Raw genomic sequence first — 15,651 nt, 5'->3', positions numbered from 1 at the left:
TGTTGACATACAGAATTTTCTGCTAGTTCAAGCAACAAACTAAACATGCAAACACTAAACTTACCAAACACTGATTTGTTGGAGATTCAAATGCTTTATTTATTGCATTGCCTTCCCCATCCTTTGTTAACTCTGCTGTATTATCCTTACCTACTCTCAACTATGAATCTACTTCTACGAAATCCAAAACATTAATTCTGCCATAGTCTTTTCTACCCTTTAGTTTCCAAGTATAAAGGACTCAAGGATCAGGAAATTCAGGACATAATTACCACTGACATAAACAAGTCACTTTAGAAGCAAGTTATGAAAAAGTGTAAACATTAAAGTATATAATAATCATGGGGCTTTTTCCTGCCTATTGCAAGTTTTCAGAAGAGGCAAAGAGGCAGGATTTGGAGAATTGCAAATTGATTTTTTTTGTTCAGTGAATGAACAAGCATACGGGAACTCCCTCAATGACATACAACTATAGTCCTACGTTCTTTGACTTCTAAAAAGCCAATAACACATTTTAAATCCAAATCTCTCCAGGGACTCAATCCTCTGATCCCCATCCAGTCCTAGATCCTCTGTAGAGGTTTCATTTCTCTAACTTTGGCCTCTTCCTCATCTTTCTATTCTTGTCACCTTTACTTCTCTAGGCCCCAAACTCTGGAATTCTCTTACTATATTTTTTCTAAACTTTTCTCAGAACATATATCTGAATAAACTTCAAGCCATCTTTTTAAGTATCTCCTTAAAAGGCTTCTGTCAAAACTATCTGTGCTCTCCTGAAGAATCATTGGATGCTTTGTTCAAATGTCCTATATAAATGTGGTTGGCCATTGAGCCAAAAAACAGTGAATAAAACTTTCAAGACAGAATGAATAACCAATTCCATGCAATGACACGAAACACAGGTAAAGGTTACTTTATTTATTTGTAGTAATCCAATGTATTGCATGTCTGTTCCTTCATAAAGTTTTCACCAACATGTAAAGAAAAGCAAACTTGCACTACAGTGGGGTTGTAAAACACAAATACTGCAATTGTATCATATATCAGCCTTCTAAAGTGAAAATTCAAAACATTTTAATTAAAAAATTAAAAGACTTAAGATTTTATTCTTGACAGCAAAACAGTGCAAATTTTCACATCATGGTGTGTCTGTATTTGAAACCATTCACATTTGTACAGAGGTTTCACACACAGTACTTCCATAATGCTTCCAGGTCAGAGGGCAAGTGCTTTCAGTGGATAACAAATTGCACTCTATTATTATAAGATTTAGAAGCAAAGAATGCTGAATATTAAAATAGTGAATGTTTTATTGATTTGTTTACTTCTCTCTTCTGGCACGGGTATTATTAAAAATTGGGCAACACCTCCAACCCTTCTCAATTCCTACTCTCCTCACCTAAAATTTTGCATTTTTAATAAAAGACTTACTGACTTCCGTTTTGGAGAACTGCCCAAGAGTCTTGCAGCAGTGGATAGAACTGTGCCTCTGAACACTTATGGAGGCCAGTACAAAGAAAAGCAACATAAACCCAATAAAACAGAATAACAAAGGTGAAACAAGAACAAAGCAAATATTTTCACATTCTTTGCATATCCATGTGCAGTGATGGACCTATGATTAATGTTCACTAAGTTAATTGCAGCTCAGAAGGATACCCCACCATTATATTTCAACCAATTGTTTAAATTGTCTTCACTGGATTCACCTGCACTGTTAAACTTGATTGGTCTCCAACACATTTCATCTGTTCACTAAGCATTGCATGATCATCTTTTAGTGAGAACGAGGCTGATCCCTACATTTAAAAAATGTTTGTTCAAACATTTGCCCATTTTCAGACAAATTGAATGGAAAATACACAAAAGATTTCCAAGGACCATATGGCAATGTCACAATAATGTTGTGCTCCTGCTTTGTATTAACTCAATTTAAAGTCATGTTTCAAGATCATTCTGCCAATGATATCTAGAAATTACACTCTTTGGATTCTAGGAATCAGCCATCTGAAGGAACAAAATCAGCATGGTTTAAAAGGTTTAATTTCTTTAATAGTAGCCTCTGACCCTTTCCAACGTAGTCCCACAGATGATGACAAATTTCCAATACCTTATCTAAGTAACCTTTCTTGATGGGTAACTGGATAGCATATTGTTTCAACATTGAAGGCATCATCTCAGTGGCCAGCACTTTCCTAAACTAGCATGCGCTTCTGAACCCAAGGCCAGATTAGCCAACTGGACAACTGGGATCAAAATGCTGAGTTTTCATCTGCAATGTTTCCTCTTTATCGAGTGATTTGTGAAGGAGGCCTGCAAATGCCCTTTACACAAGTCAATATTAAATGATAGTTATTGAATGTCAGGCACAGACCTAGAACATAACAATCCTTGAACAGAAAGGAAATAGCATGAGCTCTTCAGGACCTGGTAGCAGTATGTGAGTAACACATGTTGACATATTACAAGTGCAGAATTAGCATGGTACCATTTTGAGTAGACTTGTACATTTCCACATATAGAAAGCTGCCCTTGGTATGTAAGGTTAATTCAGTCAGTATCGGTTATGCCGTTTTATTTATTCAGCCATATTCTAACATGGAAAATAAATATGAGAAAATCAGTGGCTATATCCCAAATAATCAGTAGGTCAGTCAGATAGCATGGATTTCAGAAACCCTGTCTCCAACAACAAAGATAAAAGCAGAGGGGCCCTGTCCCCACTCACGCAAAGCTGTGTATATGGTACCAGTGTACCTCTGTAAAAGTTGCATTTGCTGGTTCCAGAAATTAAAGTTGAAAAAGTAGTGTGCATATTGTATCCCCTAACCGATAGTATTTATTTGTGGAACATCTCCATGTGGAAGTTAATCCAGTAAGCTGCAACAGTATGTATTGAAAAAAATCCTTTCTCCATCCTACCACTATTACTTCCTCTACAGAGAACGCAGATTCTCACAGGGTTTGGTTCAGTGGTCACCACTTTACAGGGTGCAGGTGGCTGCTAAAAACCAGGAGTGCTTGGGCTGCAGGATTATCACCAAAGCCAACTCTATTCATATCTGACATCTAAGCACAACCACCTTCCACCCAGTGGGGGAGGGAGGTAGCAGATTGGGGGGGGGGGGGGGAAACAGGTTAATAGGAGGGAGGTGGTGTAGGAGAGGGGGAGGGAAGGTGGAGAGATCAGGTACAAGAACAATAGTGGACTTTTCCTTTTGCCTAACCCTGGGGTGCGGCAAGTTCATTGTAATACCTTACCTTGCAATGCTGCTGATCAGGCATCAAACCAGAGACTCTCATGTACAGTCCAGTTCAATACAGACCAGAAATCTACTGAACTGAAGAGAGATTTGCTTGAACGCTTACAGTTCCAAGGGTGGTGAAGAGTGGTGATAATGGGCTCTAAATTCAGATACAAGAGGATGCAAAATTGCCACGGGTTGACAATATATGCCACACTATATATTGGGTTGCACTGTATGAACAATGTCAAAATTGAGCTCATGCCTTTCTATTCATGTCTGATTTCACCCCACTGAGCTCAGTCATCTGGAAAATCCTCACTGCAACAGGAAGAAGAGTAAGGCAGCCACCTAAACAAAGATTACACATTCTCAAGAACTTATGCCCATCTACCTCAACGTCACTTTCATAAACGGTGCAACATTATCTACTCACAGTAACTAGTGGTAAGAACCTCTGAAATGAGTGACTTGTGTAAAATCACTATTTAAAGATAGTGCCTATAATAAACAGGTCAGAGATTTAAGCGCCACATAGGAACTGCAGACAGTAATGAAATAGACCCTGATTATTGATGACTGGTGTTACATTCTGTAGATCAGATGCTATAAAGTAAGACTAGATATGTGTGAATGTACTGTCGCACACAGACTTATAAAGCAGAGATGAATATTCTAGCACCACAAATCCTGAAGGCAAAACAGACATTTATGTGTTTGAGTTATTTAATCTTTAAGACATTGATATTTGCAGTGTTCCGTGTCACCTTTCCACCTGCAAATAAAACACTCCTGATGCACTCTGAGGCACTAGTTCATTGGCATATTACACCCTGCAGGGCCAGATCCTGATTTAGTTGCGCTTAAGGCAGGTGAGATCTAATGAATTCTCACCCAGAATTACGTATTACTTAAAAATATTTTGGCACATTAAAATAAAAAGATCTGAGGTATTTGCAGAAGCAGAAAACTACACACTGTTAAGGTTAAATTTCACAATGAGATTATTAATTATTTTCAGTGTGAAGGGACTCAATGCAAACATGGTTTATTTTCAGATGAGCTACAAGCCTAACTCTGACCCATATATTCAAACGCAAGTCACACACATTATGTTAAGAGTTTTTGCACTGATACAATTTATATGGGGGAGGGGGGGCTGGCAGGGTGAAAGAGGGATGGGAAGAGATTCATTACATTAACAGCAAGTACCTTTTGGTGCCTATAGTGGCAGATTCTGCACTGTCACTGCACCAGTCTATATAAAACTGTACAACATAAATTATTAGTGTCAAAAAAAAAATCAATCTGCACTCCTTCAAGAGACTATATTCTTTCAGGAGGCCTACTCAGATCCATACAAATTATGCCATAAATATCAAAGCTAATACCAACAAACTGTTATATACATTGCAAATTATAAGCAAGACCACAAGGAAAACAGGCATCCTTCCTCTTTAGCGATAGGTGCACTCAAATTACACAGATTATTTCCTAAATGGCTTTATGTTACAATTGGAATAAAGAGCATCCCACTGCTGTCCACTCCAGAACCAAAAGACAACAGTTAAAAATCTATAGAACCCAGGATATGAGCACAAAATGTTATCTGAAGCTGAGCATTTCGGAAATCTTGCACTAGATCACACGGTGGAAACAAAGCCCCTGTGGTAATAATGAGGCTGGTGTATGAAAGATCTCATCACTTTGCTTCCTCATCAGGCATCACAAAGGAAAAGACCCCGGGAAGTACACCAGAAAAAGGAAAACACGAAAAAGTTATACTACAGCTTTATTAAAAAGTGGTGCGATAGAAATGTAGCAGCTAGTCGGTGTGACCAGTAAAAACCAAACCTACTTGCCAGCTTTGGAAGGTGAGAGAGCATTTAGTGGGATGACCTGAAGCTCCACAGCCAGGTAACTCCCCTTTCATAGCCGCCAAGCTAAGACTGTACACTGTTTGGTAGCTGAGACCCTTATTAAAGAAGCTCAAATGAAATAAGCAAAATAATCTAGTGGCAATCACTCTCAGACTTTATTTGGAGTCTGTGCGTGTGGCTACAATTGAAGTGGCTGGTGGGTCTTGGGTATGTGACAAAGAACAACTTGACTCACGATTCACAGTGGATTTCCAGGGAGAAGATTATACCACCTATATTCCAAGGAGTACAACTATAGCCCAATGCAAAAAAATCCAATTTAAGTCAGTTTTTTTACTATTAATCTTTGTTCTGCATGGATAATGCAAGGTAGTGAACAGGTTTGCCACCCATTCTTCAAACTTCAGGCTTTACCCCCATCTGTCGAGAACCAAACAAAACAGGTAATAGCACAACACAATGTGGTAAGTTCATCACACACGTCTGAATCTGAATGCCATCTTTCCCTTGCTGCAGAGAACCAATGCTGCAGATGCGCCCACATAAACTTCTGGTTAGACTTGGAAAGATTTTTTTTGTAGTATTCCTTGCCTTGGAACGTCCTTTTCAAAAAAAAAAATTAATTGATGAAAAGCTCTGAAATAGCACACAAGCAGCAGGTGCCTGCAGTTTGCAAAGGGTTCTTGGCACTGGGTAGCTGCTGGTTTTCAGCCCAGCACAGCTGAGAAAGTTTAATAAGCAGATTTCAAATGGGTGAAAATGCCAATTGGGAAATACTTCACATGAGAGGACCACTGAGCTGCAAGCTGGAAAAACTTCACGTCGTTCCACTCCACTCCATCAATCGTTACTGGAAGAGAAGCAGAGAAAGATTGAGCACATTGGCTAAAACAAGTATTCATTTTCGTTTTTAATTCAAAAATAATTGACTGAGCTGAAACTTTGTTTTGTGCAGGTAATAATCATCTGGAATGGTGAAAGAGTGGGAAGCAAGTTCATTCAGAGACTCCAAACAGAAATTCAATTTAACAGTAAAAGAAGTTTCTGGATAAAGAGGAGTAGGGCACTTCTAACTAGAAGGCTCTTTCAAAGATCTGCTTGGGCACAATGGGCTGTAAGGCTTGTACCTGCTACATGTTACATGCTACTATAAATAATCACCATCGTAGCATGATTACTCATTATCTTGTGCTCATCTGCCAAGTAAGTAACTCAAGATTCCTTGTGACAGTTCTTAATGTTTTGAGTAAGCTCCCTAGTTTGCTAATTCATTGAGCTTCAAACACAGATAATTATGACCAACTTTAAGTATTGGGGATTGAAATGTACCAGTCAGGGCTTTCTTCCATATCTCGTGATGAACACACTCTATTCTTTTGGTGTTCTCTCTTGACTTAGAAAAATTTGAAATGACTGTGCTGTTAAAAATGGATTCAGCTGACTATATGAAATCCTAGGGAAGTACTACTGTTAGCCATATGACTCAGGATAGCTAGGACAGTCTGTGGAGCCCACTGTTGCTTACTTTTAAGCTACATACTTTTAAGGTGATTGGAGGAAAGTATAAGGGTTTGCCAGATGTAAATATCTAACAGAGAGTGGTAAGTGCATGGAACACACTGATGGATAGTGGTAGGGCAGATACATTAGGGACATTTAAAAGACTCTTAGATAGGCACATGGATGAAAGACAAATGGAAGGCTATGTGAGAGGGAAGAGTTAGATTGATCTTGGAGGAGGTTAAAAGGTCAGCACAAGATTTTGGTCCATTGGGACTCTACAGCTGTAGTGTTCGATCACTGGTAACATAGATAAACATGGGCAAATCGGTACAGAATCCATAAGAGCAGACAACTATATGTGTGGTTCAAAGAGGAGTGGCTTTGAATTTGCGGGACATTGACACTAGCATTGGGGAAGGAGGGAGTTGTTCTGCGGGGACAGGATCGTGTGAGCCATGTTGAGCCCGGGTCCAGTGAATCTCACAAGTAGGACTGTGGATAGGGCTTCAAACTAAATAGTAAGAGGGTGGGTTCAACAGCTTCGGAAAGTATGGATGAAATATAAGAGGATAGTGTAGGAGAGGTTACTGAAATCTCCAGAATAAAGAATAAGACAAAAAGCTTAGAAAGGAGTAAGAATTTAACTTCAGAAAACATGGAGACAAAATTGAAAAGAAGGGGTCAATACAGGATCAAAGGTGTTATATCTGTATGCATGCAGTATGCAAAATACAGTAGATGACCTTACAGCGCAGGTTTGACATTGTAGACATCATGGAGTCATGGCTGAAAGAAGATCACAGCTGAGCAGAGGGGGTGGGAGACTTTATTGGTAAAAATGAAATCAAATCCTCAGAAAGAAGTGACACAGAATCCTTGTGGGTAGAGTTAAGAAACTGCAAGGTAAAAAGACCCTGATATGAGTTGCACTGTATAAAGCCCTTTGAACATTACACAGAATGTGGGGTACAAATTATAACGGAGATCGAAAAAGGCATTGCTGTGATGGTCATGGGGTCTTTTATATGCAGGTAAATTGGGAAAATCATGTTGTTTCTGGAGCCCACGAAAGCGAATATGTAGAATTCCTCTGAGATGGATTGATAGAGCACTAGAGAAAAGACAATTCTAGATTAGGTGTTATGTAATGGTCTTGATTTGATTAGGCTGTTTAAGGTAAAGAAACCCTTAGGAGAAGTGATCATAATGAGATAGAATTCACCCTGTAGTTTGAGAGAGAGAGCTAAAATCATATGTACCCATATTACAGTAGAGTTAAGGCAACTACAGAGGCATGAGAGAACAGCTGACCAAAGCTGATTGGAAGGGAACACTAGCAGGAATGATGGTAGAGTAGCAATGTCTGGAGCTTTGGATGAAGCAGGATCCGTTCATCCCAAAGAAGAAACAGTGTTGTAAATGGAGGATGAGGCAAATGTGGCTGTCAAGAGAAGTCAAAGACAGCATAAAAGCAAAAGAGAGGGCATATAATATAGCAAAAACTAGTGGGAAGTGAGAGGAAAAGCAATGAGGAGAGAAAAGATGAAATATTAAGGTATGCTACTCAGTGATATAAAAGGTACCAGAAGTTTTTTCCCAAATACATAAAAGGAAAAAGAGAGGCAAGGGTGGACATCAGACCACTGGAAAATGATGCCAGAGAGGTAATAACAAAGAAATGGCAGACAAACTGAATAAGTATTTTGCAGATACCAGCAGCATGCCAGAAATTCAAGAGTGTCAGGGGCAGAAGTGAGTGTAGTTGTTATTACAATGTGGAAGGTGCTTGAGAAACTGAAAGGCCTGAAAGTAAATAAATCATTTGGACCATATGGTTTACACCCTGGGGTTTGGAAAGAGGTAGCTGAAGAGATTGTGGAGGTATTAGTTGTGATCTTTCAAGAATCACTAGATTCTGGGGTGGTTCTGGATGACCAAAAAATTGTAAATGTCACTCTACTCTTTAAGAAGAGAGGGAAGCAAAAGAAAGCGGTTATAGGTCAGTTAACCTGGCTTCAGTGGTTGGCAAGATATTAAGGATGAGGTTTTGAGGTACTTCGAGTCACATGTTAAAAATTGGCCAAATTCAGCATGGTTTCCTTAAAGGGATATCTTGCCTGAAAAATGTGTTGGAACTCTTTAGAGGAAATAACAGACAGAATAGCCAAATGAGAGTCAGTGGATGTTGTTTAATTGGATTTTTAGAAAGCCTTTGATAAGGTGCTCCCTATGAGGCTGCTAAACAAGATATGAGCCTATCGTATTATAAGAAAGATACTAGCATGGATAGAAGATTAGCTGACAGGCAGAATGCAAAGAATGGGAATAAATGGAGGCCTCTCTGGTTGGTTACGGTGACTAGTTGCATTCTGCAGGGATCGGTATTGGGTCTGCTACTTGCAACTTTTCACGTTACATATTAAAGATCTAGATTGATGGCTTTGTGTCCAAGTTTGCGGATAATGCAAAGATAGGTGGAGGGGCAGGTAGTATTAAGAAAGTAGGGAGTCTGCAGAAGGACGTTAACAGATTAGGACAATGGGCAAAGAAGTGGCAAATAGGATACAATGTAGGGAGGTGTATGGTTATACACTTCCGTAGAAGGAATAAAGGTGTCGACTATTTTCTAAATAGGGATCAAATTTTAAAAAATCAGAAGTTTAAAGAGACTTGTGAGCCCTAGTGCAGGATTCCCTAAAGGTTAACTTGCAGGTTGAAACAATAGTAAGGAAGGCAAGTGCAATTTTAGCATTCTTTTCAAGAGGGCTAGAATATGAAAACATAGATGTAATGCTGAGGCTTTGTAAGACATTTGTCAGACCACATTTGAAAAGCACCACAGACAGAGAAAAAGTTCCAAAATATTGCCCAAGTGCCTGATTCCCATGCATTGTGCACTAACTATTCTACTTCATCAATTGAATGTGCACACTGGAGAGAAATCATATGTTGGAATAATTCTTTTCAGCTGATCAGGAGAGGATGACTTGCATTAATAGTATGTCACTTGACTTCAAGGCATCTGAATTACTTTCTGGCCAATTACCTGTTCCTTTCTGAAGTAACACAGAAACCAAAAGCCAAGTATTATGGTTCTCCTGTTTCTTTAATAAACAACATCAGCCAACCCAGACTTGGAGTAGAGGAATGATGAGGTTTATTAAAAGGAACCCAGGAGTTTATTGTGCATGGTGCCCAGGAATTCCTCGCAATTTATTCCCTGCCATTAGAAATGCAGCAGAAGCCACCTCTCCCCCCATTTTATGCTACACTTCTGACAAGTTATTCCAGTGGACAAGTTAGGCCAAAGGGCCCATTGCTTTGCTGTCTTTCCCTCTTGATTCTGATGTGATTAAATACTTTTCTTTCTAGTAAATGCTTCACAATAAAGCATAATTATGTCAATGGGCAAAAATAAAGGTATTCTGGATTTGTATATTTTTAGTAATATGAGCCATGTGAAATCTCCCAGTGGTGAATGCAGGAATAGGAGTGCATCCAAGGGACATTCATCTCGAAGAAGACGATGAGGGCAGGGGTTTAGGAAAACATACATGGGAAGTTTGGAATTAACTAAACACAAGCTAATACTTGAAAATGAGTGCCAGCTTTAGTTCTAGGAGAGCTGCTCAACCTCTAGAGAAGTGAGCTCAATATCTCTGTGGCTACCTGCAGTGCAATACCGGGTGAATCATGAATTTGTAATGCATTTCCTCGGAATGAAAATTAGTAAGACCCCTTTGGTAGGAGAGATAAACAATTCCATTTCTTTCAACTAAAACAATAAAAAAATGTAAGTGTCCATTATAATTTTTCTGTGGCCATTACATTTGCAAAGTACAATGTATAACCAAATGGCTACAGTGAACTTTGAGATATAGAAGGTACAACAGAAATGTAAGTCTCTATCTGTAATATCACACACAACCATGTACTTACTCAAAGAAGATTTATAAAACAATACTGTTAAAAGTCAAGTAAACCCAATTCTTTCCACTCATACCTCTCAGCATGGTCTGCTGTTGTTTTGCAGTGCAGATTAACCGGCTGATGCCTTCAATCACCTGGCTCTTTGATTCCAATTCTTTGTCTTTTGTCTTCTTGGGCAAAAACATCACTAAAAGAAAGATATTTCATATTAAAATGTGAGGTAATGAAATGTGGTGCATCGCAGTCAGTCACACACTGATATGTCACAATAATCAACTTTAAAAAAGCATAATTGGTTGTAAGGTTGTAAGGAAAGTCATCAGTCTAAAAGATGGTTTTTCTGAGAATTTCTATCTCCCACTAATAACTGAACAACAATGCCTTGATTAAGACTGCTTTTCCCACAGAAAGTACATGGACTCAAAGGACAGGCCAGACTAAAAGAAGGTAGATTATAGCAACTAAAGCTCCCACATACTACACATCAACCATAAGCAATGTCAGATGATGAACCAATGTATATTTAAAACACTATCATTCTAAAATTGGGCCAGCCTGAAGTAATAAATGTGTGTTTTTCAGCAGGTCTATGAAGTATTTCCAGTATTTCAGATTTCCATCAACTACAGCTGTTTGACTTTCAAGAATTAAAATTCTCCCTGAGCAGTCTTCTTACCTTTTTTATTCTTCTCCTTTGTCACTACTGTCATGGACATAGTTGGAAGGGCTGTAATTTCCCCACTACTGGGCAGCCTGCTGACCTGGAGGGAGCGGAAGGTGCACTTCAGTGTGTTCTTGGCTGTGGCATCCTTCTTTTCTGGGTCCTTCTTCTTGTCAGCCAGCTGAGCAATCCAATAGTCAACCTGCAGTCCCATCAGCTCTCCACTGTGACCAAGGCTCTGCGAACTGGCAAGAGTCGAGCATAGTGCAATTATTGAGCTTGCCAACATATCAGTGCTTAACAAGAAAGCAAATGAAACCATTAAACAAGCTCCATGCTACGAACACATGGATATGTAATAAATTCATGACAACTGCATTTATCCATGTGGCATCTCAACAGGATTATCTCTTGGTCTCAGCTGGTGATATAAATGAGAATTACTGATAATAAAAATGCCATTAGCCATATTGGTACATGTTAGATGAAGGTCACACCGTTACTTACAGATAGTATAATTACAAGACAGTGAAAGAGATGCAATGGAACACCATGTTTAAAAATATTCTAACAAGATAATATTTTTATTGTGCCCTTCTGTGACATTAAATGGACCTTGATTTGCACATCAACACAAGTTAGACTCATTAATAATAGAATAAACAGAGACACAATAACCCTTGGATGAGTCATATGAAACAGGACAATCCAAGCAGCGTACCACTAAATCTACACAGATCCCAGAGGGAATAGATACTCCTCAGTTGCTCCACACTACACTATTTAATTACATCTTACTGAGGCTCATGGTTTAGCTTTGACAATGGCTACACTGTCATATGTCAGGTTATGTGTTCAACTTGTACAATGAAAACCAGCACATAAAATTCAACATGACATGCCAGTGACAGTTGCAGCTAATGTGACATTGCCAAAGGCACCATTTTACAGACCAAATGCAAAACTTATATCCCATTTTCCCCCTCAGATCCTATTGGACTTAAAGTTCACTAAAATATTAGCTGTTTTTCTCTTCAAAATTGCTGCCTAACCTGTCAAATACTGCCAAATTTCTGCTGGTTTCAAAGACCTTTAAATTATTTTGATAAAAAGTCAGTACATCCTTCCCAGTGATCTGATGAATAGTCATCCCTCATCTCTTAGCAGGACCACCTGAGTATTATAACAATGCCACTCAGGAAACTCGGCTGTGTATAAATTGCTGGCTGTCTTTTCTATGCAAAGGGGAAGTTTACTTATGGAAGTTTAAAAGTAGGACTTCAAAGGAGGTCACCTCTGGATTTCTGCCTGTGCCACATACCAGTGAGGGTCAGAGTAGGATGATATGGTGATGACAAATTGGTGCAACAGGCAGGGTTCAAGATTTGTGGATCATTAGGAACTCTTCTGGGGAAAGTACAGAAGGGATGAGTTACACCTGACTTGAGGGAACCAAAGCCTTTGCTGAGCTGTTGTGGGGGGGGGGGGGTTAAAATATGTTGGCAGGGGAATGGGAACCTGTCTGATAGGTCAGATGATGGAGCAGTTGGTTGAAATGTAGATGCAAAAATAGAGAGAATACCAGTTATGATCATTTGCATGAATCCAATTTGTACTGAGTAAGTGAACAGCACATTTAGTAGTGCAAATACCTGCCTGCCTACATATTTATAATACTTACCTTGAATACTGTCCACTTCCCACAGAGGGTGAGGAAGGTGGAGTAGGGGAAGCTTCCTTCATTGCTGGAGATAGCGTTGGAGGTGTGGAAGACAAGATACTGGAACCAGAAGTGGCAGCATCATCGGAATCACCTGCAGATAGCATCAATTATTTTGCATGACCATACAACAGCTTAACGCTGCTTTAAAGGGTTGTTTTAAGTTGATATTCTACTACTTAATTGAATAATATGTTATTCAAATATACAAATAGGCACAAGTTTCAACAGGAACAAGTTCCTCCAAAGTACACATAAACATTTCCTTTGATTGATTAGAACTCAAAAGATTATAAGGTGAAATTACAAACCTGATGTTGCTGAAGACTGTTCCACAATCCCAACTTTTACCACCTGCAATCATAAATAATATGGATTCAGTTCAGTGTATTTAAAACATGCAAAACAGCCAGTACTAAGAGCACCAGACAAGGGTTACTAAATTTAACTTCCCAGCGAAGTTAATTAAAGCACTACCTTGGGCATGATACAAGGGAAAAGATCATTAAGAGAATTACATATGAAGGGTCCATGTCTTGCATAATGGAGAGAATTGCTGCTTTGTTCCAAGATTTAACAAAATTAATCATTTTAAATTCTACCCAATTGCTCAAAAGATACAAACTTCCTTTCTGAAAGAAACTACAGGAAGTCACAAAAATTAATTGCTCAAATGTTCCATATTCTCCCAACCAGGCAATCATCACATTTTGAGATAAAGAGACTGAAATGCTAGAATCTGGAGCAAAAAACAATCTGCAAGAGGAACTCAATGGATCAAACAGTATCTGTGGAGAGGGAAAAGTAATTGTCAAAATTGTTGGATCAGACTATTTAATTCTTTGATTAGACTGTTTAGTTGTTATTTTCTTTGCAGTTTAACAATTAACAGTTAACTTTCTGCTTTCGCTCATTTAGTTAATGCAGAGATTTGATCTTTAGACTTTTTGCTGTCTACTATGTCACAGCTTGCTCCAATTAAGACCGGGGGTGAAGACACACAGGACTGAAGATGAAACCACTGCTAATCAATGTATTGACCAGCTTGTGGCAGATCCATCAACTATTGCCCACCATTCAGAAATCTGCTGAAGCACTGATGACCTTGTGACTCTTAATGAAGAACAACTGAAAGTGTTTCAGACTTTAAAGAGACATTGTGTACTACAGCCACATTAAGAATCCCTGGTGCAGGGACTGGGTGGCAGAGTAGAGATCCATCTCTACCAAAGGAGGTACAAGATGCCTCTTCCCTCCACTAGCCTGTAGGTCACCCTTAGGCAAAGTGAGGCACCTGCTTAGCACACCCCCCCCACCCCCACTGATCAAGGTCACGTGAAGACATGGGAGCAGGTGGTGGATGGTTGTATGAGCAGCTGGTGCATATCACAGGTCCTGGTTATGTGACCACTGACGACAGGCAGACAATCTCTAAAGAGTATTGATAGTGACTGGGCTCACCTATCTTGTAAGGACACTGCCCAGAAGAAGGTGATGGCAAACCATTTCTGTAGAAAAATTTGCCAAGAACAATCATGGTCATGGAGGCCATGATCACCCATGTCATATGACACAGCACATAATGATGATGATGATGATACAAGTAAACTATTTGTTAACGAGAAACATATGATGGCAATCTTAACCCAAGAACATGGAGACTGGCAGTATCCTGTTGATTATTACTCTGCCAAAGGGCTGTACACTGATGGCTCCTCAACGATTGAGAGAGGAATTCAAAGAGAGTTGAGAGAGGATGGGCCATTGTTTCTGGAACTGCACTGCTACCATCAGGAAGCATGGCTCCTGGTACCTCTGCGTAACAGGCAAAACTAAATGCTTTAATTGAAGCCTACAAGTTGGCAGAAGGAAGATCAGCTAATATTGATACTGATTCTTGACATGCTTTAGGAGTTGTTCATAATTTTGGAAACTTTTGGAGACAAAGACGATTTCTTAAGGCTGTAGGAACCCCAATCAAGAATGGCCAACCAGTAAAAGAACTTATGAATGTCATTCAACTATCATCAAAAGTTGCTGATTAAAATGTAAAAACCACTCCAAAATGACTTCAATGGAAAGCTATGGAAGTGCATTTGTGGATGAAATTGTAAAAGTGCAGCACAGGAAGGAGTAAAAGAAGCACCAAGAACATATACAGTGAACCTGACAACTGGAATTATGGAAACCAAGTTGAACTCTGTATCACAGACGAACATACGAGATTATCTGGCACAGCAAATACACTCTCTCGGACACACTGGAGTGAGAAAGATGATGGACAGATTCTCCCAGTGGTGGTGGAGTCCAAAGTTCAGGGCACAAGCTCAACTAAAGATGTATGACGTGCTAGAGAATGAATCTTGGACCAGTGGAAAAGCCACCACAATTAGGTGCTGCTGCTCCGCCTGCTTCATTTTTACACTTACAAGTGGACTACATTTCTTTATCAAAGTCAGGAGGATACTACGACATACTGGTAATAGTGGATATTCCAACAATGAAGACTACAGCTGCTCACACAGCAAAAACTCTGATCAAGGACTATATTCCTATATGGGGATTCCATGTCACATCGACTTTGACCAAGGAATACATTTCATTGAGAGTGTTCATCAGGAATTATGTTGATTGATGAACATTGAATGGTCTTTTCATTGTCCACATCACTTAAGAGTCATCAGGACAAATTGAAAGAATGAATGGAATTAT

The 15,651-nt window shown here is 39.3% G+C and overlaps 1 protein-coding gene across 6 annotated transcripts in view; it reads right to left on the bottom strand.

Moving 5' to 3' along the window:
* Positions 1 to 904: 904 nt before the first annotated feature.
* Positions 905 to 15,651, bottom strand: part of pacs2 (phosphofurin acidic cluster sorting protein 2) — a 303,100-nt gene continuing 288,353 nt past the window's right edge. For all 6 annotated transcript variants that reach the window (XM_072265280.1, XM_072265298.1, XM_072265287.1 and 3 more), the window contains 5 exons: positions 13,251 to 13,293; positions 12,901 to 13,033; positions 11,235 to 11,464; positions 10,632 to 10,745; positions 905 to 5,975 (listed from right to left, as the gene is read on the bottom strand). In XM_072265280.1, coding sequence (XP_072121381.1) covers positions 5,857 to 5,975; positions 10,632 to 10,745; positions 11,235 to 11,464; positions 12,901 to 13,033; positions 13,251 to 13,293 — 639 coding nt within the window. In that variant the 3' untranslated portion in view covers positions 905 to 5,856. The remainder of the gene's footprint in view (positions 5,976 to 10,631; positions 10,746 to 11,234; positions 11,465 to 12,900; positions 13,034 to 13,250; positions 13,294 to 15,651) is intronic.

This window comes from Mobula birostris, chromosome 1, assembly GCF_030028105.1.
Source record: "Mobula birostris isolate sMobBir1 chromosome 1, sMobBir1.hap1, whole genome shotgun sequence".
NCBI lineage: Eukaryota > Metazoa > Chordata > Chondrichthyes > Myliobatiformes > Myliobatidae > Mobula > Mobula birostris.
Note: the sequence above shows the minus strand (reverse complement) of the source record. Positions and strands in the feature narration are given on the sequence as shown.